The sequence below is a fragment of the Lynx canadensis genome, chromosome B4 (assembly GCF_007474595.2).
Source record: "Lynx canadensis isolate LIC74 chromosome B4, mLynCan4.pri.v2, whole genome shotgun sequence".
NCBI lineage: Eukaryota > Metazoa > Chordata > Mammalia > Carnivora > Felidae > Lynx > Lynx canadensis.
Window position 1 is genome coordinate 66,626,063 of NC_044309.1, and position 26,969 is coordinate 66,653,031.

General features: G+C 35.4%; 1 protein-coding gene and 1 long non-coding RNA gene across 2 annotated transcripts in view; one reads left to right on the plus strand and one right to left on the minus strand.

The window, feature by feature from the left end:
- Positions 1-8,094, plus strand: part of LOC116738200 — a 100,268-nt gene extending 92,174 nt beyond the window's left edge. The window contains exons 4-5 of the long non-coding RNA XR_004343876.1: positions 5,974-6,075; positions 7,947-8,094. This is a non-coding gene — a long non-coding RNA (uncharacterized LOC116738200). The remainder of the gene's footprint in view (positions 1-5,973; positions 6,076-7,946) is intronic.
- The window catches only part of ABCD2 (ATP binding cassette subfamily D member 2), a 67,191-nt gene continuing 41,211 nt past the window's right edge, over positions 990-26,969 (minus strand). Inside the window, exons 7-10 of the mRNA XM_030322390.1 lie at positions 20,721-20,866; positions 13,742-13,826; positions 9,672-9,797; positions 990-4,181 (exon numbers count right to left, since the gene is read on the minus strand). Of these exons, the coding sequence (XP_030178250.1) occupies positions 3,962-4,181; positions 9,672-9,797; positions 13,742-13,826; positions 20,721-20,866 (577 nt within the window). The 3' untranslated portion in view covers positions 990-3,961. The remainder of the gene's footprint in view (positions 4,182-9,671; positions 9,798-13,741; positions 13,827-20,720; positions 20,867-26,969) is intronic.

Here is a 26,969-nt window from a genome sequence, read left to right on the forward strand (position 1 = left end):
TACACCACACAACTTGTAAATGAGGTGTATATAGACACGCTCAGCAAAGTCATTTAAAATATAGAAATAAGGTGTTTTCTACCACTGGAATAATTTGTAATTCCTTTGATTAATCAAACATTTTTTAATGATTATTAAGGAATTCACAAGAAATGTTGAGCTCAAGCAACTGCACATTGGAGACTATATCATAGAGCATTCACAAATAGCCACATTCTAGACTAGCTACATAGTTATTTTTACCATTAAGGACATTTTTCTCACTTGCTTTCATTAACACAAGCCCTGTGTATAAGTATAGGCAACTGGTTTTGAACATTTCACAATAAAAACTGTAAAGCAGTTTTGTATTTGGTAATCAAGAAAGGCACCAACAATGAAGAAGGAATTTGCTTTTAATAAAAATATTTTTTGCATCCATCTGAAAGTTCTCATGTGGCAAACATGACAAGTAAAACTCTAAAACATATTCGACATACCTAAGGGTATATCAGCAGAAATCTATGGAAGTGCTTCACATTTCTAAATGAGACCCATATTTGCCCATAACGTAATTCTTTCAAAGGTATCTTTTTTAATCAATGGTTTGATCATCATTACCATATTCTGCACACCTCAGAAGTGCGTAACATTCTCCGGATTTTGGGTTCCAATGTGTCACAAATTTTTCTAGGCTTATGGAATCAAAAACTATTCCAAAAAGATTTTAATAGGCGACGCCTATCGCCAAATATGAAAATATACTTGAGGGGCGCCTGGGTGGCGCAGTCGGTTAAGCTTCCGACCTCAGCCAGGTCACGATCTCGCGGTCCGGGAGTTCGAGCCCCGCGTCGGGCTCTGGGCTGATGGCTCAGAGCCTGGAGCCTGTTTCCGATTCTGTGTCTCCCTCTCTCTCTGCCCCTCCCCCGTTCATGCTCTGTCTCGCTCTGTCCCAAAAATAAATAAAAAACGTTGAAAAAAAAATTAAAAAAAAAAAAAAAAAAAAAAAAGAAAATATACTTGAAACCAAAGTCTCAAATAAAAAACTAACATGTTCATTTATACATTTACTGGAAAAGCATAATTTGAAACAAAACCCAAATTACTGTCGAGGAAAACCTTCCCCATTGTAAACAAATGTAAACTTGGGCTGAATATCGGGATATGTCATCGTCCTTGAGATTACCAGAGAGGGATTTTTAAACATTATCTTGTTTACAAGAACGCACACAATTTTAGATTCATGCTTGGCCTAACACTACATGCTGGAGAAATAAAATGCAACATTTTTATAGAATGCAACTTATTTTCCAAGTTGGAAGTTAGCCAAAAATTGCACATTTAAAAATCAATCTCCATAAACTTACAGCTTTCTTTGACAAAAAACCCAAAAAACCCAGAAGTCAAAAGTTTGGGTAAATAGATAACCTGGTAAAAGTAGTAAAGTAGTTTGAAAACTGAAATATCCTTTCTTTTTCTTTTCATCTACCCTTTGCTGTATTCAAAGATGGCTATTTGATATCTTAATCTTGTTCGTGTTTTTTTGTAAAATGTAACTATAAGAATAGCAAAATATGGTATACCCATTGGACCATTTTGGAAACAGTTAGATGGTACATCAACACAAACTGAAATCACAGATTTTTTTCCCCTCCAAGTTGGAGGATATTGGTCCTTGATGAAAATTCAGAAAATAAATAGGCACAAAAAGCTCATGTAAACCATGTTTCTCTTAGAATTTTAACATTTAAATTACAGTGTGTACAGTTGTTAGTACAGAATTTTAAACATCCTTGAATCCTGTACATTATAAATAATGAATCTTACTTACTTCAGCTCATTGATAGGATGTATCAAATAAGGGCTAATTACAAATCTAATATTTGTTTTGGCATTCATTTCTAGGTTTCAAAACAATATATCAGGTCCTAAATGCTTTATATTTCAAATTGTGAAAATTAAGGCATGGAAATTACGCACATATTTCAAATGAGGACTTTTCATTTTCTTCCTGTACCTTTAAGAGTTAACAAGACACTTGCCTCCGACTGTTTCCTACAGCAGGATAAACTGAATAACCACTAAACAGAAGTTAAGATTAATGGATGATTTTTATCAAGTTTAAATTTTGGGTCCATACATTTTTTTGAACCTTTGACACTTGCCTCACTGAGTACCTGAAGATACTAACAGAAAAACCTAGACAGATGTACTGATTATGATTTTCTACTGACTTCCTTCATACAAGATGGTTACATTAGTTGATAACTAAAAATGTCTTGATTAGCATGGAAGAATTGCAAATGTGAACACGTCATGATGTTCTACTACAGTGATCATGAATGACTTCTGGGTACTCTACCGCCTGATAAAGTCTGAGAATCACTGATTAGCATCTCTTATGATTGTGTCTAAATATGTAAATAAAATCCAAAACCTCTAACAACTGATCACTCTCATTTTTCCTGGCCTGTCAATGTGGTGGCATAGGCAGTACGAGATTAAAATGCCAGTTCTGGATTTTGTATTTCCAACTCCAGGGCACATGAATAGATAAGCTTTATTTCACATGGACTATTCCATGCAGATTCTTTCTCATTACATTCAATAAATATTAAAATTTATCTATAACACAACTAATTTCCCTTCTGATTGCTGGCTATAGAGGTACATCAATATTGAGTATGAGTGTATAGTTGCTGAAAAATTTGCTAACTTTCTTGGTTCATTTTAAACCACAGACCAATGACATTTCCACTTTGTATTTAAATTCCATGTCTTGTAAACAATAACCACATAGTAACAGCCCTATCATTACCAAATTTATTTTCTTTTCAACATCTCATCTAACTTTTATTGATATTACAGTCCAGTTAGATTTCAAGGATAATAGTAGAAAGTGGAAATAGCAATGATCAAGGAATCAGGAGAACTTTATTTGATCCTTGGATCTGTCCCTAAATAAATTGCATAATTAAGGCAAGTCTGAGTGTCAATTTCCGCAAACGCGAAGTAGGCAAAGAATATTTGCCTCAATAGATTGCCATAAGAATTAAAATGAAATGATATAAACGAGGATTGTAAATTCTAAAGTGCTATTTCAAGTGTGCTATTACTACTGTGATTTTGAGAACCCCTATATTCCATGATAGCGCTATTATTTAAAAATGTGGTGGACTCCTCCTCTGAGCACAAAAACAAGCTGAGTATTTCTAGACAGAAGTTGCAGTAGAAAATGCTGCCAAGCAAAGTAACAGGCTGAGACATACGTTGTTTGCATACTCCTTTTCTGTATTGGCCATTCTCTTTTTAAAACGAAAGGGTTTATTAACAAATATGTAAGATTCTCATTAAGACTAATTTGTTATGCGTCCACATTAAGATGCTAAAAATCTAAAATTTAAAGATATGGCACTTTACACAAGTACAGCCATGCTTCTTTCTTTCAACCACTGCCATTAAAATAATTTTTTTTCATATTGACATTATTTATCAAACTGTCAGCTATTTTGTATGCAGGTTTAGTTGACCACTAGCAATGATGAACATGAATTCTAGCTATTAAACCTAATAACCATAAATGGACTGAGACATTACTCAAACTTCTAATTTTATGCACCTGTTTTCAAACCAAATAATGTTAAGTTGTTCCATTCTCAAGATATCTCCAATGTTTGTTAAGAACTTCAGATGCATCACATACACATAGCAAATCTGGTATTCATCATAAATTCACCTAGAAAATCTTGTTTTACAGGTGAACTAGGCCGTCACTAGGAATTAGTATAAGCGAGAATGACTAATCTCACATAATGCATTTGTTTATTTTCCTCTGGAAAGTCAGATCATATATTTCCTTGATGCTAAAGTCTTATAAAACATTCCTTCCTTTTTCTCTGTGCTTAAACACAATGCATGCAACATAACAGAGTGTCTCTGAGCCTTTACCTAAAAATTAACTTTTAAAACATGTCAAAACAAATTAGGATGTCTCATCTTCGGTTTTGATTGTTTTCAGCACTGAGTCTTCTCCCAAAATTTTACATAGTTCATTGAGTCTCTGCTGCATTTTGGGAATTCCAGCTAGCTGAGATTCTAGCTTTTGTTTTTCTTCACTGAGTGTTAAACGGATAGCGGTATCCAATTGTTCAAAGCGCCAGCCTCCTTCACCATCAAACTGTAATAAATGAGTGTGGTATTTCCTGCATGATCAAAATGAAATAATATTATTAGCAATAATTGTGAAAAGCCATTTTAGGTTTATCATTCCAGTTGGTATCCAAAGGCAAATTTTAAGTAAGGTGACTGTTATACATTTGATTTTCAAGAATCCCTCATGAGGTTAAATATTATAATCTTTTTAATTTCAAAAGTCATTAATCTCTTGGGAATTCCATTGCTTATATTTATTTTATATTCTGAATATATACGAACTTCAAAGGAAGATATGCTGTTTGTATCTATTTATCTTCAGAACCCAGTATGGCCCCTAAATAAATATCAAAGCTTAGTTAGAATGGGAATAAGGAAAGCAAGCTGAGAGAAGAAAGTAAACTTTTAAAGTTATACAGGGGAAAAAAACTAAGAAAAATAAAGGAAATACAATATCAATTCATTAATATACTACCTTTTCAGAATGAATTATTCTACATAAGTAAAAAGTCCTCACTAATAAAGTTTTAAAACATTTTTTTAAGAGAAAGAGAGAGAGCGTGCATGTGTGCAAGCTGGGGAGGGGCAGAGGGAGAGGGAGAGAGAGAGAATCTTAAGCAGGTTGCACATCTAGCCGGGAGCCCAATGCGGGACTCCATCTCACAACCATGAGATCGTGACCTGAGCCAAAATCAAGAGTCAGACACTTACCCTCCTGGGCCCCCCCCCAAGCGCCCCAGTTTTAAAACATTAAAAAAAATGAACTCTTTGATAGAAATCTTTTAAAGATACTTCCATGCCTTCATACAATTTAATATCCTTTCTCATGGCTCTGGTTCATAATTAGAAACTTCAGACAAGTATAGAGATTATTTTATTGATGACACAGGAGATAATCCATGTTGTCCTAAAAAGAGGCTAAGATTACTGGTTTCTGGAATTTGTGGGGGATGTGTGGAGAGAGTAATGCTAGCAGAGTTGGCCTTGCATTGCTGTGTCCCTGCATTTTGTCACTTTCCTGACATGGCGCATACTCCTATGTGTCCTCAGTTTTCCTGTCTTTTCCTTCCAGTTTTTGTTGCTTCTTGATCCCTTTTAAGCACTCATCTGTCATTATTTACTATAATCAGTGGGCTTATTTCAAGTAAATTCACTTCCTTTTTTAAACTTGAGATATGATTCACATAACACAAACTCATCCTTTTAAGTGTAAAATTCAGTGATTTTTAGTTTATTCAGAAGCTCATGTGACCATCACTACTATCCAATTCCAGAATATTTTCTTTACCCCCAAAAGAAACCCAATACCTATTAGCGGTCCTTCCCCTTTCCCTGCTCTGCTCAACCCCTCCCAACCATCAATTTTCTTTCTGTGTCTCTGGATTTGTCTATTCTAGACATTTCATATACATACAATTATATAATACATGGCTTTTTGTGACTGACTTCTTTCACTCAAAATGATTTCAAAGTTCATCTAAGTTGGAGCATGTATGTATTAGTACTTCCTTCATTTTTATGGCTGAATAATATTGCATTGTATGGATTTGCACATTTTGTTGATCTATTCATCAATTGTAGGACCTGTGGTTTCATCTCATTTTGATTAGATGGTTTTATCATGCTGTAAGATGAGGAAATTAACCTGGGTTAAACTGTGTCTAAAAGAATAAAATCACTCTCAAGATGAAGGTTGAAAGTTCATATGCTTGATAACATATGACAGAGATTAATGATCTTTATATATATATATATTCCTGGGCTTTTCCTAACTTTGGATGTACAGCTGGGAGCAATTTCAGAATGCAGTAGTTCTGATCTTGGGCAACTTTTATCTTCAAGGTATAATGAAGGTTTGGCTCGTCCCTCCCGTCTCACAACATCATTTGATTTCTACATGGGAGGAAGAAAATGTATGGGTGTTTCATTACCTGAGATTCAAAGGTGTGTCCTACATAATGGGCTAAATAGTATTTCAGGGTTTGCTTAAGAGGATTTTACAGGAAACTACTATATTAACTGAGACTCAGAGATAATCTACAGACTTTCTGCACAAATCGAGTCAAGCTTAGGAAAGTGGTAGATATAAAGCTATAATTCTATCCAGGAATCAAATAATTTAATAAGCTCTTATAATTTTTGACCTTTTTATATACTGATATTGATTTTAATCTTTACAATCAATAATTACTACTTTGCTGTCTTGGGGAAAATGTAATACAGTTTTCCCTCATCTGGTATCTTTTCAGGGAAAATAAGAATTTCATCTAGGGAGAAAGGTTAATCAGAAATGATAGATTTCTTCAACCTAAAATGCCTAAATTAATTCATACTGCAGAAGTAACATAATTTTTAGTTTTATGGGGAAATGTACTATGAATAGCTACAATTAAAAACATGTTTTTCTCATTAAAAGGCATAAAATTACAGATTTTGTTATTAGCTTAAAAAAATATCTGTCCTCTATACACCTATTAGAATGGCCAAAATCCAGGACCCTGATAACACCAAGTGCCAACAAGGCTGTGGAGCAACAGAAACTCTCATCCATTGCTTGTTGGAATGCAAAATGGTACAGCCACTTTGGCAGACAATTTTTCAGTTTCCTACCGAACTAAACACACTCTTATTATATGATCCAGCAATTGCACTCCTTGATATTACCCGAAGGAGTTGAGAAAACTTGTGTCCACCTAAAAACCCTCATATGAATGTTTACAGCAGGTTTATTCATAATTTCCCAAACTGGAAGCAACCAAGATGTCCTTTAGTAGGTGAATGGATGAATAAACTGTCTACATCCAAACAATGGAATATTATTCAGTGCTAAAAAGAAATGAGGTTTCAAGCGATAAAAAGACATGGAGGAAACTTCTATGAGTATTACTAAGTGAAAGAAGCCAAACTGAAAAGGCTACATACTGTATGATTCCAGCCATATGACATTCTGAAAAAAGCAAAACTATGGAGGCATTAAAGATCAGTGGTTTCCAGAGCTTGAGGAAAGAGAGGGATGAATAGACAGAGCACAGAAAATTTTTAGAGCAGTTAAAATCCTCTATACAATACTGTAATGATGGATATATGCAACTAAAAATTTGTTCCAACCCACAGACTGTACATCACCAAGAGTGACCCTAATGTAAATTATGGACTTTGGGTCATAATGATGTGTCAGTGTAGGTTCATTAATCATAGCAAATGTTTCATTCTATTGTGGATAGCTATGCATATGTAGGGGCAGAGTATATGGGATATTTCTGTCTCTTCCTGTCAGTTTATTGTAACATACTAAGTTACTCTAAATAAAGTATTTAAAATCACAGCAACCAAAACCTATTTGTTCCTTCAATTGAGAAAAAAAAGAGTGAATGTTTCCAATGCCTTTTTAGGCTTCTTGAATAAGGAACTGAGTGACGTAATAACATGATAAATTAATTGATAGAGGTCAGAAAATTACCAGAACTAAGACATAACTCCATGTTATCCTAACATGTGATCAATTAGGAAGCATGTCTGGAAATGACAAGTGTATACCAGAAAGGGTTCAAGAGTTCTGGCGTGGTTCTATGCCATCGCTGATTCAGGGATTTATAGACAAATGTTGTAATTGTTGTGGAGATCCAGTTCCTGTTGGTTTTCTCCAGGGAAAAGTCAGAGGAATCACATTCATTGCCATGTACTCATCCTGGAGTAGATCCAGACTGCTTCTGGAGAGATTTTATCACTCCAGATGCTAATTAGTTCTTAATGACAGAGAGACAAACCACAAAGTTCTATAGAAAGGGTCATTTCATGAAATGCTCTATTTTCAGGTTAACTCTCTGCAGGGAAAAATTATGAAGAATCTGAATGTTTAAATGAAGACAAAACAGGTTATTATCTTCTCAACAGAAGTACAGAATCAAAGAATTTTCAACAATGAAAGCCTGATCTAAACTGAATACTCAGTTTACTCACAATTTTACGGTAAGTATTCTCTATACAGTGGAAGTTCTAGAATGCCTTCTAGGATTAACTCAAATAAAGCTGGTTACTTAGCCTAGGTTTTAAGTCACCTACGTGATGGAGGCTTTGGCACAGAATGTGATTAGCCACCTGCTACAGAATACTCCAGCTAGAGAGAGAGGAAAAGTCCTGCCTGTCCCTTGGGAAATATGAGGCTAAAGCATATAGAATCCACTGTAGTAACTAATATGTCAAAAGAAAAGATTCTGATTGATGAAACAAATACCAAAGTAGTGGAGTGTAGTATAAATGAACAGTGTTTTTATGGCTTATATATAAGGTGCATTTTGAGCTCCTTATACTAACTAGAGCAGTATACTATAGTATAGAGTGATCATGGTAAGTTACTTTTCTCATTTTTCTAGTTCTCAGTTTCTTAATCATAAAATGGGAATAATTAGACTATCTATAATCTCTATAGGGTTGTTATGAGACTTGAATAAAATGAGCCTAGACCAGAATAGGTGCTGAATCTGCACTATCAACTATTATTATGGTTATCAATCAATGGGAAAAGTAGGGGAATGGTAAAAATAGTGTTGCCATTTCTTTAAATATGGGAAATCCCATTAGGTTTAATGGGATAATATTTAGAAAATATTTTCAATTTTCCTTAAAACAAAAGCAAAAAAAAAAAAAAAGCTTTTTTCCCTTGTGTTTTCTCCAAATTAATCATCTGTAGGAATAGTATGTTGTGCAGGGTTTTTCCTGGATTTTGAAAAAAGGGGTAAAAAGATGATATAAAATTACATAAATATATTCATTCCTAGTACACGCTATGGATTATGAGTATTTTCAGTTAAACACACTTGATTTTTCCACTGTTTTTCAGAATTATTGGAATGTGATAATAGTTTTTAAATAGCACATATATGTTACGATGTGAGGTTTGGGATATCTCTACTACTAGTGTGCAACTTAACAGAAATATAGGTAGAATAAGTGAAGTATCCGATGCTCTATAGTGACAGTTTAGGCAAAGTTGCTCTTTTAAAAAAAAATTAATTTTTTATTTTGAGAGAGAGAGAGAATACACACGTGTTTATGCACATGAACTGGGGAGGAGCAGAGAGACAGAGTGAGAAAAAGAATCTCAAGCAGTGTCAGCACTGTCAGTGCCAAGCCTGACGTGGGGCTCGATATCATGAACTGAGAAATCATGACCTGTGCCGAAATCAAGAGTTGGTTGCCAATCGACTGAGCTACCTAGGTACCCCTAGGCAAAGCTACTATTTAAGAAATATAGAGGGTTGCCTGAGTGGCTTAGTTGGTTGAGCATCCAACTCTTGATTTGGGCTCAGGTCATGATCCTAGGTTGTGAGATCCAGCCTTAGGTCATGCTCCAGGCTGATTATGGAGCCTGCTTGAGATTCTCTCTCTCTCTCTCTCTCTCTCTCTCTCTCTCTTTCTTTTCCTTTGCCCCTCTCCCCTGCTTGCATGATCTCTCTCTTTCTCTTTCCCTAAACAAAAGAAAAAAAGAAAGAAATATAAAGAAAAACCATCTATTGCAAATTAGCATTGGAAACACTTACCACAGAGAAGGCCTGTGTGTTATAGATAGTAAGGAAATTCCAGCCCCTTTTGCAGCCTGAAATATCTTTCCTTCAACATCAATGCTGACAGCACTGGTACATTCATCCAGTAATGCATATTTTGGTCTTGAAAAAAAATTAACACAAATAAATTAATGGCTTTCCTATTTGAATTATATATCTTTACATGGACAATATGAGTTGCAATGTTAACTTTATTTTTTAATTGTTTAAGCTCTATGCCCAATGTGGAGCTTGAACTCATGACCCTGAGATCAAGAGTAGCATGCTCTATCTACCAACTGAGCCAGCCAGGTGCCCTGCAATGTTAACTTTAAAGGAGCAAAAGAGTATATGAAATTAGTAAAGGTGACAAATGATAAAGTAAAAGAGGGGTCACCCTCCCTCTTTGGATTAGGACATTATATTGTTCTTAAATTTTAAATAGATTTCCTGATGCCTACTCACTATACAATAAGCTTTATTGTTATGCAAATGGGTGAATCATGGGTATGAGACATAGGAAAGATGAGGCAGGTCACTGAGTGCATTTTCCCATAGAAGGCAAGTTCATTCCTGGTGACAGGTTCTGACTAATTACATGAAAAATACATTACAGTAGCTAATTATCAAAAAGGCCAAGGCCCTGTTAGCAAAGATTTATTGAGAAGATAACTTTATCAACAATGTCAGTACCAAAACACTATTAATGGAATTTCATTGCTACAAAATTCTGCAAAAGTAGTATGCCTAATTGGACAAATTTACACTGGCATTTAACCTGGTAATACTGAGACCATGCTTTGCAAATTCTTAAGGGAAAAAAAAATCAGTAACTATTTTCTCATTACACTCAGTTACTTTTTCTAGCTCAATTTTTACTTTGGAAAGGACTGTCTACCACTATCAGAGGTACCTATCATTGGATACCATTTCCTTCTGTTTATTCTTTTCCTTTCATCTCACCCCCTGCTCTTATCTTTCTTTCTTTCCCCTTCCCTGTCTTCTTTCAAGAAGAAGACAGGGTCATCTGGACTTTGGGTATATATTTGGTACTCAACAACATGACTTAGCTTGGTCAATGGGACCAAAGGTCAACTCATGCACTGTCATTTATTATTTATTTTAGAGCTGAAAACCAGTATTAAGTATTTTACCAGGACACTGTCCTCCATGAAGATATTCTGATCTTTAAAAATAAATGACACTGAAAAGATAAACGTTGAAACCAGTAGTGATTTCTCCTTCAGCATAATTATTTAGTACTTTAAATTGTTTTTCTATGATCTTATTAATAGGATCTCTTTATCTATTCCAGGATGGGTAGACAAGGCTAATAGATATAGGAGTCAACTTAACTTTAACACCCCATTTGACTTTAACAACTGCTTTCCATGCAAAGAACTTAAGGATCACTGGAGATTCCCCATGACATTAACAGAAATAGTTGTGCTGGGTGGTTTTTGGTTACTGTTCTGGTTTAAGTATTAAGCATTACATTTTTGTCTCAGAGTTGATTACTGTTTTGTGGATAATTTTTTTTAAGTAAAAAAGAGAAAGAAGAAAAGGAAGTATAAAAGAGAGACAAACTTTTCTTTTTCTGTGTGAATCTCCTTCTAGTAATTTAGTTACTTATTGTACTGTGTTGCTTTTTGAGCTAAACAGAGAAGAGATGCCATCTTAGAATTAGAAATAAAGTATATGTCTTACATTCAGTTGTCATAGCAATCCTTAGTCTAGCAGATGTAAGATAGACTGCGTACTTTTGTTTTCTTGGCAGAACTGGGGTATGTGTGTATGTGTATGTGTGTGCATGTGTGTGTGTATTTAAATTAAGCAATAGCTGGAATCTGGGCTGATATAACCAAGTGAAACATTATGTAATATTGTTTCTCAGATTTTCCATTCTTTTTGTTTTGATGTATCATCAGAGGAGGCAGCTTTGTGAAGGATCTACTCTATCCCCCTTAAGACAGAACTCTTCGGATCATTCTTTAAACATTAAAATTAAAATCCTCTCCAAAAGAGTATACTACTGTGATACTTAGTACTCCCTGCCAATGTTCTCCATTTTAGTTAGTTCAGGTCTTTCATACTGCATTCAAATATTGATATTAATCCTTTGGGAACAAGGGAAGGCAGTTTCTCATAATTATTCTTTTCCTTCACTGGATTTGAAATTTCTATTTAATTTTGTTTTTTCTCAACAGATTCTGCTTTCCAACAACTTGCTCATCTTCACTGATCTTTCTATACAGATCACTAAATTTTCCTTCTAGTGATGTTTGTAACCTGAGCTTATTTAGTCTCACATTATATCCAAAATATTTTAGATACCAAGTATCAACTATTGATTTCAAGTTACAAGTGCTTACAGATCTCTTTGGGTTGAGATTAATGCCTCTTGCTCTTTGTTACAGGGTTTATTTTATTAACACACTGACACAGTGAGAAATTTATGGTCACATTTTACATTACACTATATTATATTTCACCAGCTATGCTGGTGATCATGTTACTGAATATTTATGGACAAGGCTCAAACAGATTCAGGGTGATAGTGGCTAACAGCTGGTCATAAATGTCAAACAGAAAACTTTACCCTTGAATCTCACCACATCATCTGAGAAAGGGACATTTTAAAATACACTGAACTAAAAGTTCTGAGTTAGCAAATTTTGGTTTGTATTTTTTTTAGTTCACCATATTCTTTTTTTTTAAGTTTTTATTTAAATTCCTGTTAGTTAACACACAGTGTAATATTTGTTTCAGGTGTACAATTAGTGATTCAACACCTCTATACATCACCAGGTGCTCATCACAAGTGCAGTCCTTGATCTGTATACATCACCTATTTAACCCATACCCCCAACCCACCTCCCTTCTGGTAACCATCAGTTTGTTCTCTATAGTTAAGAGTTTGTTTCTTGGTTTGCCTCTCTCTCTTTCTCTCTTTTTTTCCCTTTGCTCATTTATTTTGTTTCTTAAATTCCACATATGAGTGAAATCATATGGTATTTGTCTTTCTCTGACTGACTTAATTTTGCTTAGCATAATCCTCTCTAGCTCCATCCATGTTGTTGCAAATTAGCTTGCCATATTCTTGAACTAACCATGTACATTATTACAAATACCATGTTATTGGGGAACCTGGGCGGCTCAGTCGGTTAAGCATCCAACTTTGGCTCAGGTCATGATCTCACGGTTTGTGGGTTGGAGCCCCACATCGGGCTCTGTGCTGACAGCTCAGAGCCTGGAGCCTGCTTCGGATTCTGTGTCTCCCTCTCTTTCTGCCCCTCCCCTGCTCATATTCTGTCTATCTCTATATATGAAAATTTAATTTTGTCATCTAGCATTACTCAACATAAGAAATACAAAAAAAGTACTGACAGACTCTGACACCTGAAAAAAATTACTTAAGAAGCGTAAAACCTATATATTCTAAGGATTAGCTTTTCTTTCTTTTTCTTTTCTTTCTTTTTTATTTTAGTTGACACACATGTTGACACTCGTTTCAGGTGTACAACATAGTGATTAGACAAGTTTACATATTATGCTATGTTAACCACAAGTGTAGCTAACATCTATCACTATACAGTGCTACTACAATATCATTGACTGTATTCCTTATACTGTGCCTTTTTATTTCTATGAGTTATTCATTCCCTAACTAGAAGCTTGTATCTCCCAATCTCCTTCACCCATTTTGCCCATCCCTCTATTCCCCAGGAAGATATTTCTATGTTTCAAATGTTTATTTATTTATTTTGAGAGAGAGAAAGAGAGAGAGAGAGAGTGAGCATGAGTGGGTGAGGGGCAGAGAGAGAGGGAAAGACAGAATCCCAAGCAGGGTCTGCACTGTCAGCACCAAGCCCATTGTTGGGCTTGATTCCACAAACTGCAAAATCATGACCTGAGCCAAAATCAAGAGTCAGACACTTAACTGAATGAGCCACCCAGGAGCTCCAAGGAGTAAGATATTTTTAAAGATGAGGGCATCGAATCATGTTCAAAGATTTTTTTTTTTTAGTTACAATAATGAACTAGTTTCCTGAGTATAGCCTACTTACCTATGATAAAACATGCGAGCCATGCCCATTCTTTGCTTTTCTCCTCCTGACAGAACATCTTTCCAGTCCATAACAGCATCCCATCCTTAAAAATATATAGAAACATATATTTTTATAAGGCATTTGTTTGTTACCGTTTTACCCCGGACAAGTGATTCCTGGCAAATTTAAGTTATTAACACAAAGTACCTGGTATTTAAAAAAAATTTTTTTTTAATTTTTATTTTTGAGACACAGAGAAAGAGACAGAGCACAAGCAGGGGTAGGAGCAGAGAGGGAGACACAGAATCCGAAGCAGCTCCAGATTCTGAGCTGTCATCACAGAGACCAATGCGGGGCTCGAAGTCACAAACCATGAGATCATGACCTGAGCTGAAGTCGGATGCTTAACTGACTGAACCACCTTGGCATCCCAAAGTACCTGATACTTTACAGAACATATGCTTGGATAAACTAGAGAGCCTCATGTATAAACATTTTGTTTTAGATTTCATGTTTTTTTTTTAATAGTAATAATTCCTTATGCTGACAAAACATCTTCTAAGATTCTAAATACTGGCACTTAAAAATTTTGTTTGCTTCTGAATATCTCCAAAAAGTTGGTACACTTATACTTATTTGGGACAGTGGTAGGAGAAAAGACCAACAATTTGCATAGGCCTATTGCCCAATCTACAAAGAGTAAAACAGAAACTAACTTAAATGGCTTCCATGTGCCTGGTACTTTATCTGAGTTTTCTCATTATATATTCATATACAATTCTCATTATATATCCATAACCTTATGAGTTAGATCTTATTGTTGCATTTTATAAGTGGGTGAGCTGAAATCCATAGAGGAGTTGACATGTCTAAGTTTACACAGCTAGAGATCAGAGCTAGGATTCATATGTAGGTCTATATTCACACTGTCTCTTACAACATCTGGGTTTTATTTGAAAATTAGTTTTAAGTTGTTTCTTTTTTTTTAAGTTTATTTATTTATTTTGGGAGAGAGAGCAGGGGAGGTGCAGAGAGGGAGGTAGAGAGAGAATTCCAAACAGGCTCTGTGCTGTCAGCGCAGAGCTGACACAGGGCTGGATCCCATGAGCCATGAGACCATGACCTGAGCTGAAATTGAAAGTTGTACGCTTTACTGAGCCATCCAGGATCCGCTCTCTTACATCGTCACTACTGACTTTCTGTTGGATATTTATACAAAAAGCAATGCTTCTATATATTAAAAAATTGGTTACATCTATACATACTGATGTAGAAATGTACTTGGAACATCTTTGTATGAAAAATCAAGTTGCAGAATTGTGTGTATGTATAGATATAGACACACACATACACATTTATATAAACTATGACTGCATTTCTATAAACACACACATAGCTCACACCCCACAGGAATGGAATTATGAGACTTTTACTTTCTAACTTACACATTTTTATAATATTGGGAAATATAATGATTTTTATTATTTTTATGGTTTATCTTTATTTTGTAACAAAAGAAGTGTACTCCAAAATAAAACTAGGGGCTCCTGGGTAGCTCAGTTGGTTAAACATCCAACTTAAGCTCAAGTCATGATCTCATGGTTCATGGGTGTGAGCCCCACATCAGGCTCTGTGCTGACAGCTCAGAGCCTGGAGCCTCTTCAGATGTGTCTCCCTCTCTCTCTCTCTCTGTTCCCCCCTCACTTGCATGCTCTCTCTCTTTCTCGCTCAAAATAAATAAATAAATATTTATAAGGAAAAAAAGAAATAAAGAAAACAAAACCATGAGGCCTATGAGAGAGAGAGCCATATCAAATATTTATTATTGGAAATGTCAGAAAATAATAGAGCAGAGTAGGCAAAGTCTGATTTTCAAAGAGCAAAATTACTGCCAAAACTTGCCACATACACTTAGGACAACAGTTCCAAATCCCAAGTGTTCAAGGCATAATTTTCCCATGTAGAAAAAATTCGGGCTCTTTGGCCTCTTCTTTCTCTGTCAGCTGAATTTTCACCTTTGTTAAACTTTAAATAAACTGGGTCAAAGGAAAAGAAAATAGGAAGTAGAGTCGTTGTTGTTTTCTGTGCAGTGGATTGAATAGATTTTCCCTATTTCCCAATGATACTCCCCAGTGGGGAACCACTGTTCATTTTCTTGGATGAACTTCCAGGAATTTTCTGTTCATTTAAAAATATAGCTTGGGGTGCCTGGGTGGCTCAGTTGGTTAAGCGTCCGACTTCAGTTCAGGTCATGATCTCGCAGTTTGTGAGTTCAAGCCCTGCGTCAGGCTCTGGGCTGACAGCTCAGAGCCCGGCGCCTGCTTCAGATTCTGTGTCCCCCTCTCTCTCCGCCGCACCCCAGCTTGTGCTCTGTCTCTGCCTTTCAAAAATGAATAAACATAAAAAAATTTTTTTAATATAGCCTTAAAATTTTATGTTAAGAGAAAAATCTCCAAATGCCATCTGATTTCAAGTTCTTGCTTCTAGTGAAAACTGTTGAAATATAATTTTTCTCAATAACTGAATTTTATAGCATTTATGAAACATAAGCAAGGATTTGAAATATAAGCTCAGATTGCTTCATAGTGGAGAAATATTTGGGGCTTAAAAATTTGTTGCTCCTGCCAACTGAGAAGGGGCAAGAGAAAAGTATTTGGGTCAAAGGAAACTTGAGCTTTACATATTTAAATAAATCATGTCTTCTGTTCCACTAAACCCAGAAGTTTTAATAGGCAATACTGCTTGATCACAGAACATATAAATCAAATCTCTGAGTTATAATATCATCTCTGATGCTGAGTAAGTGAGACTAAGCCAGCTGAGGACAGTTTTCCTGCTTCCTTGAGAGGTACATGTTAATTTAGTTCATGTTAACATTTGGTAACACTTTTGGTAACATTTGGTAACATTTGGTAACACTTTTACTCTTTTCTATTTTCTAATCTCTTTTCATGGAATGAAACATAGTTTTTCATTCCATCTTTTACTAGAGCAAAGCATTTCTCTAAGCAAAGTATTAGCTAGTCTAAATAGAACCTCAGTACACTTCTTCCAAAGTAAGTGACGTCCTTGCAAATTTAGATGCTTTTCAGCTTGGCTTAAAAACATGCTTCGTGTTTTAAGGATGAAGCAAGTAGAGTAGGTTTCCTTGGAATTGTTTTATGCGTAAGGATATAACAATTCTTATTAGTGTCTAAGAAGCTAGTAGATTGCATAGCACGGTGGCATAGCCTACTATAGAACATTGACTTTCAAGTGAGATCTTTATTTGAATCCCTGTCATAACACTTGCTGTGGGCCCCTGAGGAAGTTACTAAAATTCTGAATTTCACCTGTAAAATGGGGTTAGTAAAACCCCCATCATAAGACAGTTTTAAATATTAAATAAGATGACATTGCTTAATATATTCTGCACAGTAGGCACTCAATAAACCATAACAATTACTGTTACATGATTAAGGTAAGAACATTCTTAAAAACAGTTCTTAAACTTCTCAATGACTTCTGAAAGAATAGAATAGCCTATGTTTATTTTAAATTTCTATTTGGATTATTGGATTTCAAACCTACCCAAGATTAACATGTAGCATTTATTCTGCTTCCCCGGTGTTTTAAAACAGTGAAGGAGATGATCATATGAAACAAAAAGATAATCTGCTTTCCATATTTTTAGTACTTATGAATTGTGATTATAAACACCATAAAAATAAGTGTAATAATACCTCTCCTGTCTGCCTCATTTGCTTATTATAGGGATCAAATGAAACAACATATATGAAATTGCCATGTAATATACCAAGTACTGGCACACAAAGACAAAATATCATAGTATCAATATTACAAGTAGTAATGTTACCATTAGCTACTAATTATTGTGTATTCACTATGTGCCACTGTTATAAATGCTCTTCAGAGAGCATTTCTTTAAGTTTTCATTTTAATTCCAGTTAGTTAATATACAGTGCTGTATTAGTTTCAGGTGTACAATATAGAGATTCAACAATTCCATACATTACCCAGTGCTCATTACAAGTGCACTCCTTAATCCCCAGCACCTCTTTCACCCAACTCCTCACCCACTCCCCTCTGGTAACCATAAGTTTGTTCTCTAGAGTTGAGTCTGTTTCTTGACTTGTCTCTGTCTTTTTTTCTCCCCTTTGCTCATTTGTTTTGTTTCTTAAATTCCACATATGAGTGAAATCACATGGTATTTGTCTTTCTCTGACTTATTTAGCTCAGCATAGTATTCTCTAGCTCCGTCCATGTCTTTGCAAATGGCAAGACTTAATTCTTTTTTATAGCTGAGTAATACTCTGTTATATCCATATATATATATATATATATATATATATATATATACACACACATACATACCACCTCTTCTTAATCCATTCCTCAATAAGTGGACACTTCTGGCTGCTTCCATATCTTGGCTATTGTAAATAATGCTGCAATAAAAACAGGGATGCGTCTATGTTTTCGAATTAGTGTTTTTGTATTCTTTGAGTAAATATCCAGTAGTTCCATTGCTGGATCACAGGGTAGTTCTATTTTTAACTTTTTGAGGAAACTCCATACTGTTTCCATAGTGGCTGCATCAGTTTTCATCCCCAACAGCAGTACAAGAGGTTTGGTTGCTTTTTATCCACATCCTTGCCAGCACTTGTTTTTTTGTGTTTTTGACTTTAGCCATTCTGTCAGGTGTAAGGAGATATCTCATTGTAGTTTTGATTTGCATTTCCCTGATACTAAGTGATGATGAACACCTTTTCATGTCTGTTGGCCGTCTGGATGTCTTCTTTGGAGAAATGTCTGTTCATGTCTTCTGCCTATTTTTAATTGGATTATTTGGTTTTTGGTATCTGTTTGTACCCCAAAACATTGTATTTTGGATACTAATCCTTCTTCAGATATGTCATTTGCAAATATCTTCTCCCATTTGGTAGGTTGTCTTTTAGTTTTGTTGATTGTTTCCTTCATTGTGCAGAAGCTTTTTATTTTGATAAGTCCCAATAGTTTATTTTTGCTTCTGTTTCCCTTGCCTCAGGTGACATATCTAGGTAAAAGTTGCTATGGCTCATGTCAAAGAGGTTACTGCCTGTGTTCTCTTCTAGGATTTTTATGGTTTCAGGTCTCACATTTAGGTCTTTAATCTATTTTGAATTTATTTTTATGTATGGTGTAAGAAAGTGGTCCAGTTTTATTCTTTTTCGTGTTGCTGTCCAGTTTTCCCAACACCATATGTTGAAGAAACATTCCTTTTTCTATTGGATATTCTTTCCTGCTTTGTTGAAGATTAATTGACCATATAGTTGTGTGACTCTGCAGAGAGTCTTATTTAATATTCACAGAATCCTTATAGGTAGATATTTATCCCCATTTTAGAATTGAAGATACAGAACAGTGCTAATTAGATTTGAGTCCAGAACTCTGACTTCAAAGCTCACATTCTTAATCACTGTATTTCTGATAGGTAAATGGGCTAGGAAGTAAAAGATAAAATCTATGCAAAATTAAACCTAGAATTCTAGCTTGTTATTTCAATACTTTTTCTAGGCTATCAAATTATGTGTTACAAGTTATTTGAAAGTGTGACTATTAGAGAGTAATTCTTTTTTAAGCTCATATGTGTAACTGTTATTTCTACTCTTTCAAAAATGCCTTATTCATAAAGAAATTGTGGTTTATATATACAATGGAGTACTACGTGGCAATGAGAAAGAATGAAATATGGCCCTTTGTAGCAATGTGGATGGAATTGGAGAGTGTGATGCTAAGTGAAATAAACCATACAGAGAAAGACAGATACCATATGTTTTCACTCTTATGTGGATCCTGAGAAACTTAACAGAAACCCATGGTGGAGTGGAAGGAAAAAAAAAAAGAGGTTAGAGTGGGAGAGAGCCAAAGCATAAGAGACTCTTAAAAACTGAGAACAAACTGAGGGTTGATGGGGGGTGGGAGGGAGGGGAGGGTAGATGATGGGCATTGAAGAGGGCATCTTTTGGGATGAGCACTGGGTGTTGTATGGAAACCAATTTGACAATCAATTTCATATATTAAAAAAAAATGCCTTGTTCATAAAACACACAGCACAGAAGTTCCTGGGGCACCTGGGTGGCACAGTCGGGTAAATGTCCCTCCCTTGATTTCAGCTCAGGTCATGATCTCACAGTTCATGAGTTCGAGCCCCACATCAGTCTTTGCACTGACAGCATGGAACCTGCTTGGAATTCTGTCTCCCTCTTTCCCCACCACCACTTTTCAAAAAATAAATAAATAAACATTAAAAAATACTTAAAAAATAAGTTTCTATATCTTATCTAATTCTCTATGTGCTGCTTGACAGAGGGAAAAAATGTATTGGTAAGACTGTGGGTCTGAAAACAAAAAGAGGTTCTGTGATACCACTCTTCAAATTATTAAGTTTAATGTAAGTTGAGAACTTGACAGGAGGATATTTCTGCCACAGATTTTACATGCATCTAGATTAATGATGGCCTCAGAGACACTTGTATATTCAAATATGAAGAAAAAAACCCTTTCATTTAAAAAAATGTTTTTTTTAATGTTTATTTTTGAGACAGAGACAGAACAGAGCAGGGGAGGGGCAGAAAGAGGGAGACCCAGAATCAGAAGCAGCCTCCAGGCTCTGAGCTGTCAGCACAGAGCCCAACACGGGGCTCAAACTCACCAACCATGAGATCATGACCTCAGCCAAAGTCAGCACTTAACTGACTGAGTCACCCAGGCGCCCCCCCGCAAAAAACTGTTTTCAAATGCTAGCAGCAGACAATAAAATATCCTGGTGTGCTGTAGGAAATACAACCCAAGCAGAAGACAGGACGGCAAGAATGGAAAATCAATAAATGCTATGAAGTCCATGTGTGTGTTTATGTTCCAATAATAGCATACATTCAAATTAAAATAGGGATGATTTACATAAGTTTAGTTTTTGAAACAAAGTTAAATGCATTTAGAAAATGGTAGACTTTACCTCCTTCTCTTTGAACTATGTGATAGAGGTGGACATTGTGTAGAATACATTCCAGGTCATGGTCTGTGTGGCCTTTGTCACGCATGTCATCCACCGAATCAGGGTAGATGACTTGATCGCGAAGACTCCCAAGAGACATGTATGGCCTATAAAACACCAACCACATAAGAATCCTCGTACAAAGCCATTTTAGTTTACTCAGTGTGACGTTCTTGTGGTCTGAAAGCTCGAGAGCATGTTTTAAATACTGTATTTCTAGAATTACATTTATTACCTGGTGACGAGTATTTCTCTCTCAGGCATGACAGGATAATACTCTGTTATGTTCATGTAAAAATTTACTGAGACATAGCCACAAAGAAAAGTTTCCTCAAGGAATAGTTGGATACTTTCACACAGAAACACATATCTTGTTTCACTGTGTTTTATAAACATTGCTTCTGTAATCCGTCTAAAATTATTTGAGTTAAATATTATAAAATTTGAGGTTTTGGCCCAGAGACGTGCCCAAGCAAAACTTAAAAAAAAATACCATTAATTAGGGGCACCTGGGTGGCTCAGTTGGTTAAGTGTCCAACTCTTGACTTTGGCTCAGGTTGTGATCTCAGGACTGTGAGATCAAGCCCCACATTAGGCTCCACGCCCAGCTTGAGATTCTCTCTTCCCCTCTCCCTTTGTTCCTCCCCTGCTTACCCTCTATCCCTCTCTCTAAAAGAGAGAGACAGAGACAGAGAAATGCCATTAATAATAAAATGAGTGCAAATTAAAACTACACTGGGCTTCTTAGTTTTCAGATGGTAAAAGTTCAAAAACTTGACAACTTACTCAACTAGCAACCTATGGAGAAACAGGTCGTCTCAAACACTGGTGACAGTGAAAAAATGCACAACGTTTTGGAGGGGATTTGGCAAACCATCATATATTTTGGCCTTTGAACCACTTCTGGCAATTTATTCTAAAGATATACTTCAAAAATTACAAAGATAAAAGTGTGTAAGGCTATCCATTACAGCATTATCTATAATTGCAAAATACTGAAAACAACCTAAATGCCCATACAAAGGAGACTGAATAAACTACAGCATCTACACTGTGGAGCTGTAAAACAGGATGTGGACCATCTCTACAGAGTGATTTTCCAAAAAATATTTTTATGTTGAAAATCAAAGTGCAGGGGCGCCTGGGTGGCGCAGTCGGTTGGGCGTCCGACTTCAGCCAGGTCACGATCTCGCGGTCCGTGGGTTCGAGCCCCGCGTCAGGCTCTGGGCCGATGGCTCTGAGCCTGGAGCCTGTTTCCGATTCTGTGTCTCCCTCTCTCTCTGCCCCTCCCCCGTTCATGCTCTGTCTCTCTCTGTCAAAAATAAATAAACATTGAAAAAAAAAAAAAAAAAAGAAAATCAAAGTGCAGAAGTAGATGTATAGCAGGGTTTCTCAACAGCAGCATTATGGATAAATGAAACCAGTAATTCTTTGTTGTTGAGGGCTATCTTATGTATTCTAAACGTTTAGCAGCCCACCTGGTCTCCACCCACTAGATGCCCCTCCCCCAATAAAGACTCTCCAGACATTACCCCCTACACCGAACCATCCCCATTTGAGAACCACTAATATACAATATACTACCTTTATACAAAATGAAAGCAAAATGAGAAAGTATACATTTATCTGCTTATATTCATAAAAGGAAACAAAGTAAACCAGAAACTAATAAAATTGGTTACCTACTAGAGATTGGAGAAACAAAGCAGAATGGATAGGGGAGGGAGTGGCCTAAGTATCCTTTCTATATATTTTTACTTTTAGAATCATGTTAAAATGTCATTGTTCAAAAAAATAGCATTAAACCAATAAGGGTGAAGGAAGAAACCTTAACATTAAGTACAAACACAAACACATGAACTAAATAGTATATCAAATGAATAACAACCAAACGGAAGGGGGAGGAGGTAGTGATCCATGAAACTTGTGCGTGGCTACACTACTATTTCAGTTGAAGACCAAAAGAACCACAAAGAAATCTTGAACCTTATTTGGCAAGTTTCTTGTTGGTAATCATATAGGTGTAGCAATTCTGAAATTGTTTTACCCATGTTGCAGGATTGACCAAAGAAGTAAACATTTTAATAATATTAGGAGGTAGGGTTCTCACTCCGGAAGAAAGAAGATATAAATGCAGAAGGTGAGAAGGAAAGAAAGAACTGTAATATTTAATTTGAATTAGAGTGTCCATATAAATCCATGCTTTAAAAAAAATCTATTTTCTGTTCTGTCTATATTTGGTATGTCCTGATGTTATCCTCTGAGAAGGACAGAACATCATTTACATACTGTAGTGGGTTGAACTGCAGACCCAAGAAGATATGCCCAAGTCCTAAACCCCTGGTACCTGTGAATGTGACCTTATTTGGAAAAAAAATGGGTCTTCTCAGATGTAACTACGCTAGGGATCTCCAGGTGAGATTATCCTGGATTAACCAGATGGGCCCTAAATCCAATAATTGCCCTTATAAGCAGAAGAGAAACACAGGGAAGAAAGCCATGTGAAGACGCAGGCAGAGATTGGGGTTATGTTGCCACAGGCAGAGGAATGCCTGAAACTGCCAGGAACTGGAAGAGGCAAGAAAAGTTCTACCCTAGAGCTTAGAGGGTTTAGACCTACCAAGACCTTGATTTTGAATTCCTGACCTCCAGAACTATGAAAGAATACATTTATGTTGTTTTAAACTGCCAAGCTTTTGGTTATAGCTTGGAAATAGGTAGTATTCTTGCACTAAAAAAAAAAAAAAAAAAAAAAAGGTAACCTGAATCATGGCATCAGGAAACTACCAATCAAAACTAATTCCAGGGACTTTCTTAAAATAATAACAACAGTTCTGCACTCTATGCATATAAATGTCATAAAAAAGAAAAAACAACAACAAAGAGAAGCTGAGGAGGTGAGATTAAAAGAAGCTAGAGTAACATGGCAACTTAGATGCAAATGAATGGAGAAAAAGTAGTTATTATAAAGGATAGCATTATGATAATTTGAAATTTAAAAATAGAAAATTTAAATATGGGAAGTTGTTGGGGCTCATTCGAAGGACACGACTGCCAGTTGACCATGAGCTGGACTGGGACAATCGAAGGCTCCTCACCCCCTCGCACGTGCTTGGAATGTATGCTCTGCCTACCATTCCCACAGCTGGAACCGTTTGCAAGGAAGCAGCGTGAGAGAGCATGGTGTTATTGGGACTGTCTGGATGCTATATGTGACTGAATCCAGTTAAGGCCTCTATACAAACTTAAGATTCTGGTGGGCGAGTGCAGAGATCCACTCACCTTGTAGCTGCCCAGGACAAGCCTCATATGGTAAGTTCCCTTGCTTATTACCACCTGCCACCTGCCAATTAGGAATGGTCTCTTCTGTCTACTTTTGCCTCCAGGGACAGGGGCCAGTTTGGGAACCAAAAGCGTGTTTAGATAATAATACCAATGTGAATTTTCATGAATTTGATCATTGTACTGTGGTTTGCTAGAGAATATCTTTGCTCTTTGGAAACACACCCTAAAGTAGTTACAGATGAAGATTTATGATTACTGCAACTTACTTTTTAAAGGGGAAGGGTGTGAGAGAAAGAGAGAAAGTTGAAGGTTTTAAATATAAATATATTTTTGTAGATCACTTGTCTGCCTATTTTCCCATAATGTGCAAATGATTTAGTTGGAGCACAGATAACACAAGGTTATTTTACAACAGGTTTAACTAATATTTGAAAATAAAAGTATTTATATTTTAATGAGATATATATACATTCCTGTAAAGATTTTCAATGGGGTCTTTAAAAATATGGGAATCCCTGGCCATATTTTAAAAATTGATATATAATTCACATATCATAAAATCACCCTAGTAAAGTACACAATAATTTTTGAATGATTTTTTATTATATTCACAAGCTCATATAACCATTGCCACTATCTAATTCCATAACATTTTCTTCACATCAAAAAGAAGCTTCATACCCAATAGCAGACACTCCCCATTCTTTCCTCCTCCCTGTCACTGCCAATCACTAATATACTTTCTGTGTCCATGGATTTGCCTATTCTGGACATTTCATATACACAAAATCACACAATATGTGGTCTTTTGTGATGGCCCTTCTGTTAGCATAATGTTTTCAGGTTTGTTCATGTTGTAGCATGTCATAGTATTTCATTCTTTTTCATGGCTGAATAATATTCCACTGTATGAATATGCCACATTTTGCTAATTCATTCATAAGTTGATGGATATTCCAGTTGTTTTTGCTATTTGACTATTAGAAACAGTGGGCACGCACCTAAGAGTGGAATTTCTGGGGCATATGATAATTCTTTGTTTGCTCTTTGAGGAACCACCCAACTGTTTTCTGAAGTGACTACACCATTTCTGGTCACATTTCTTCTACCATGTCCCTATATCTTCCTCTCTTCTATATCTCTTCTATATCTTCTGCCTTATTCTTTATCTTTCCTTCTCCAGTCTAACCGTAATTTTTTTTTAAAAAATCAGAATTAGGATGCATAATTATTTGTTTACATTATATTAAGCATTCATCTAATGTGACAATATCTTAAGTTAATATCTGGTAATAATATTAGTAGCATAAAATAGAAACTGACTATCAGAATCAATGAGTAGTTTTTCAGCTGGTTCTCAGACAAGTTAAGGAAGATATCCAAGGAAACCTTAGTAGGTAGTACTTTTGCTAATTTCCAAAGTAAATTAGAAGCACAGATATATTCTATACCTTAGTATAAACCTCAGATATAATTCGATCTATAGAACAGCCATGACACAATACATAAGGGAGACTACAATGAATAAAATACACTGAACATTCATTTCACAAGTGTTTCTACAGGATTCTCCCATAAGACTTGATTAACTGGTAATATTGGATGAAATCATATTTTATATCTACATTTCAGGGAAGACAGTATAGAGTCATAATTGTGATAATAGGCTCTGGGCTGAAATTCCAGTCTTACTATGTACTAGCAATGTGACCCAAATTCTGAACTAGAACTACCTCATTTTTAGAGTAACTTACTTTGTTGCATTTGTTATGAAAACTAAATGAAGCAGTGGGTTTATATAAATCTTAAATGAAGCAATGTAGTCAGAACACTTAGTACAGTATAGGCACATAGTAGGCACTCAATAAACTGTTATACACAAAAAAATCACCTCTATTTAGGCTTAAGTTCTCTACCTATGTGAAGAAGCAACATCTTAAAAAAAAAAAAAACAGATGCAAAAGAATTCCTATTTAACCAGCTAAGATACTTGTGATTTTATACCACGTGGCAAATTTTTATTATTTTCACAAAATTAATACATAACAAGTACATAACTATGTAAATTTTAGAAATAGTATTCTGTTAAACACTCAAGAAACCATCTCGGGTTTACCTAGAAGTACTTCTCTTAGTAACTGGAGCACCACTTAGTTCACTGGAGCAACTTATAAGGGCCTCGAAGGTATTAATGCATGTAAGGCTTCCTTCCATGTGCTTTCTTTGTAAGAAGAACTTGGAGGAGAAAAACTGTAACTTCTTTAAAAGGCTAATTTACATTATTTATGATTTCGCTATGTTTTTGAAATATGTCAGTTCTCTTTGATGAACAGATCGGGAAATTTATTTCAAAATGGTTCTTCATTATAAGGCAAAGTAAATTAATTATGTTTTTGCAATGCTGAAGTTTTTATTGAGTTTATAAGTCTAATAGCATTTTGAATAAGCACTCTTGAAATAAGAGGCAAAACAAAACAAAACAAAACAAACATGGTGTTTAGCCACAAAGTATTTAAAATTCAATCAATGTGAGATTTAAGCAAAATGCCAAATCATAAACATATTATGATGCAAAATGAGGAACAGCAAATGTGTCCACATAACTTATTATTTGAGCTATTTGTTAATCAAATGATGTAATAGAATATGAAAACTGCTAGTTTGAAAATTTATGTAAAGGGAATACAGATGAAATTATAAAAAAAATTTATAAAATTATGTATTTATAAGGACTCAACAAATATTGCTTTATTAATGTCCCATTTTCTCTCAATTATTGTTTAAAAATCATGTAAAATGGTAAAAACAACACATTCTATATGTGTCCAATGAGGTACATGGCAACTAAGGATACTTTGATAGGTTTTATTAATATATGCATTTAAAAATATTATGAAGCCACCACCAAACTCTCTGGAAAAGCTA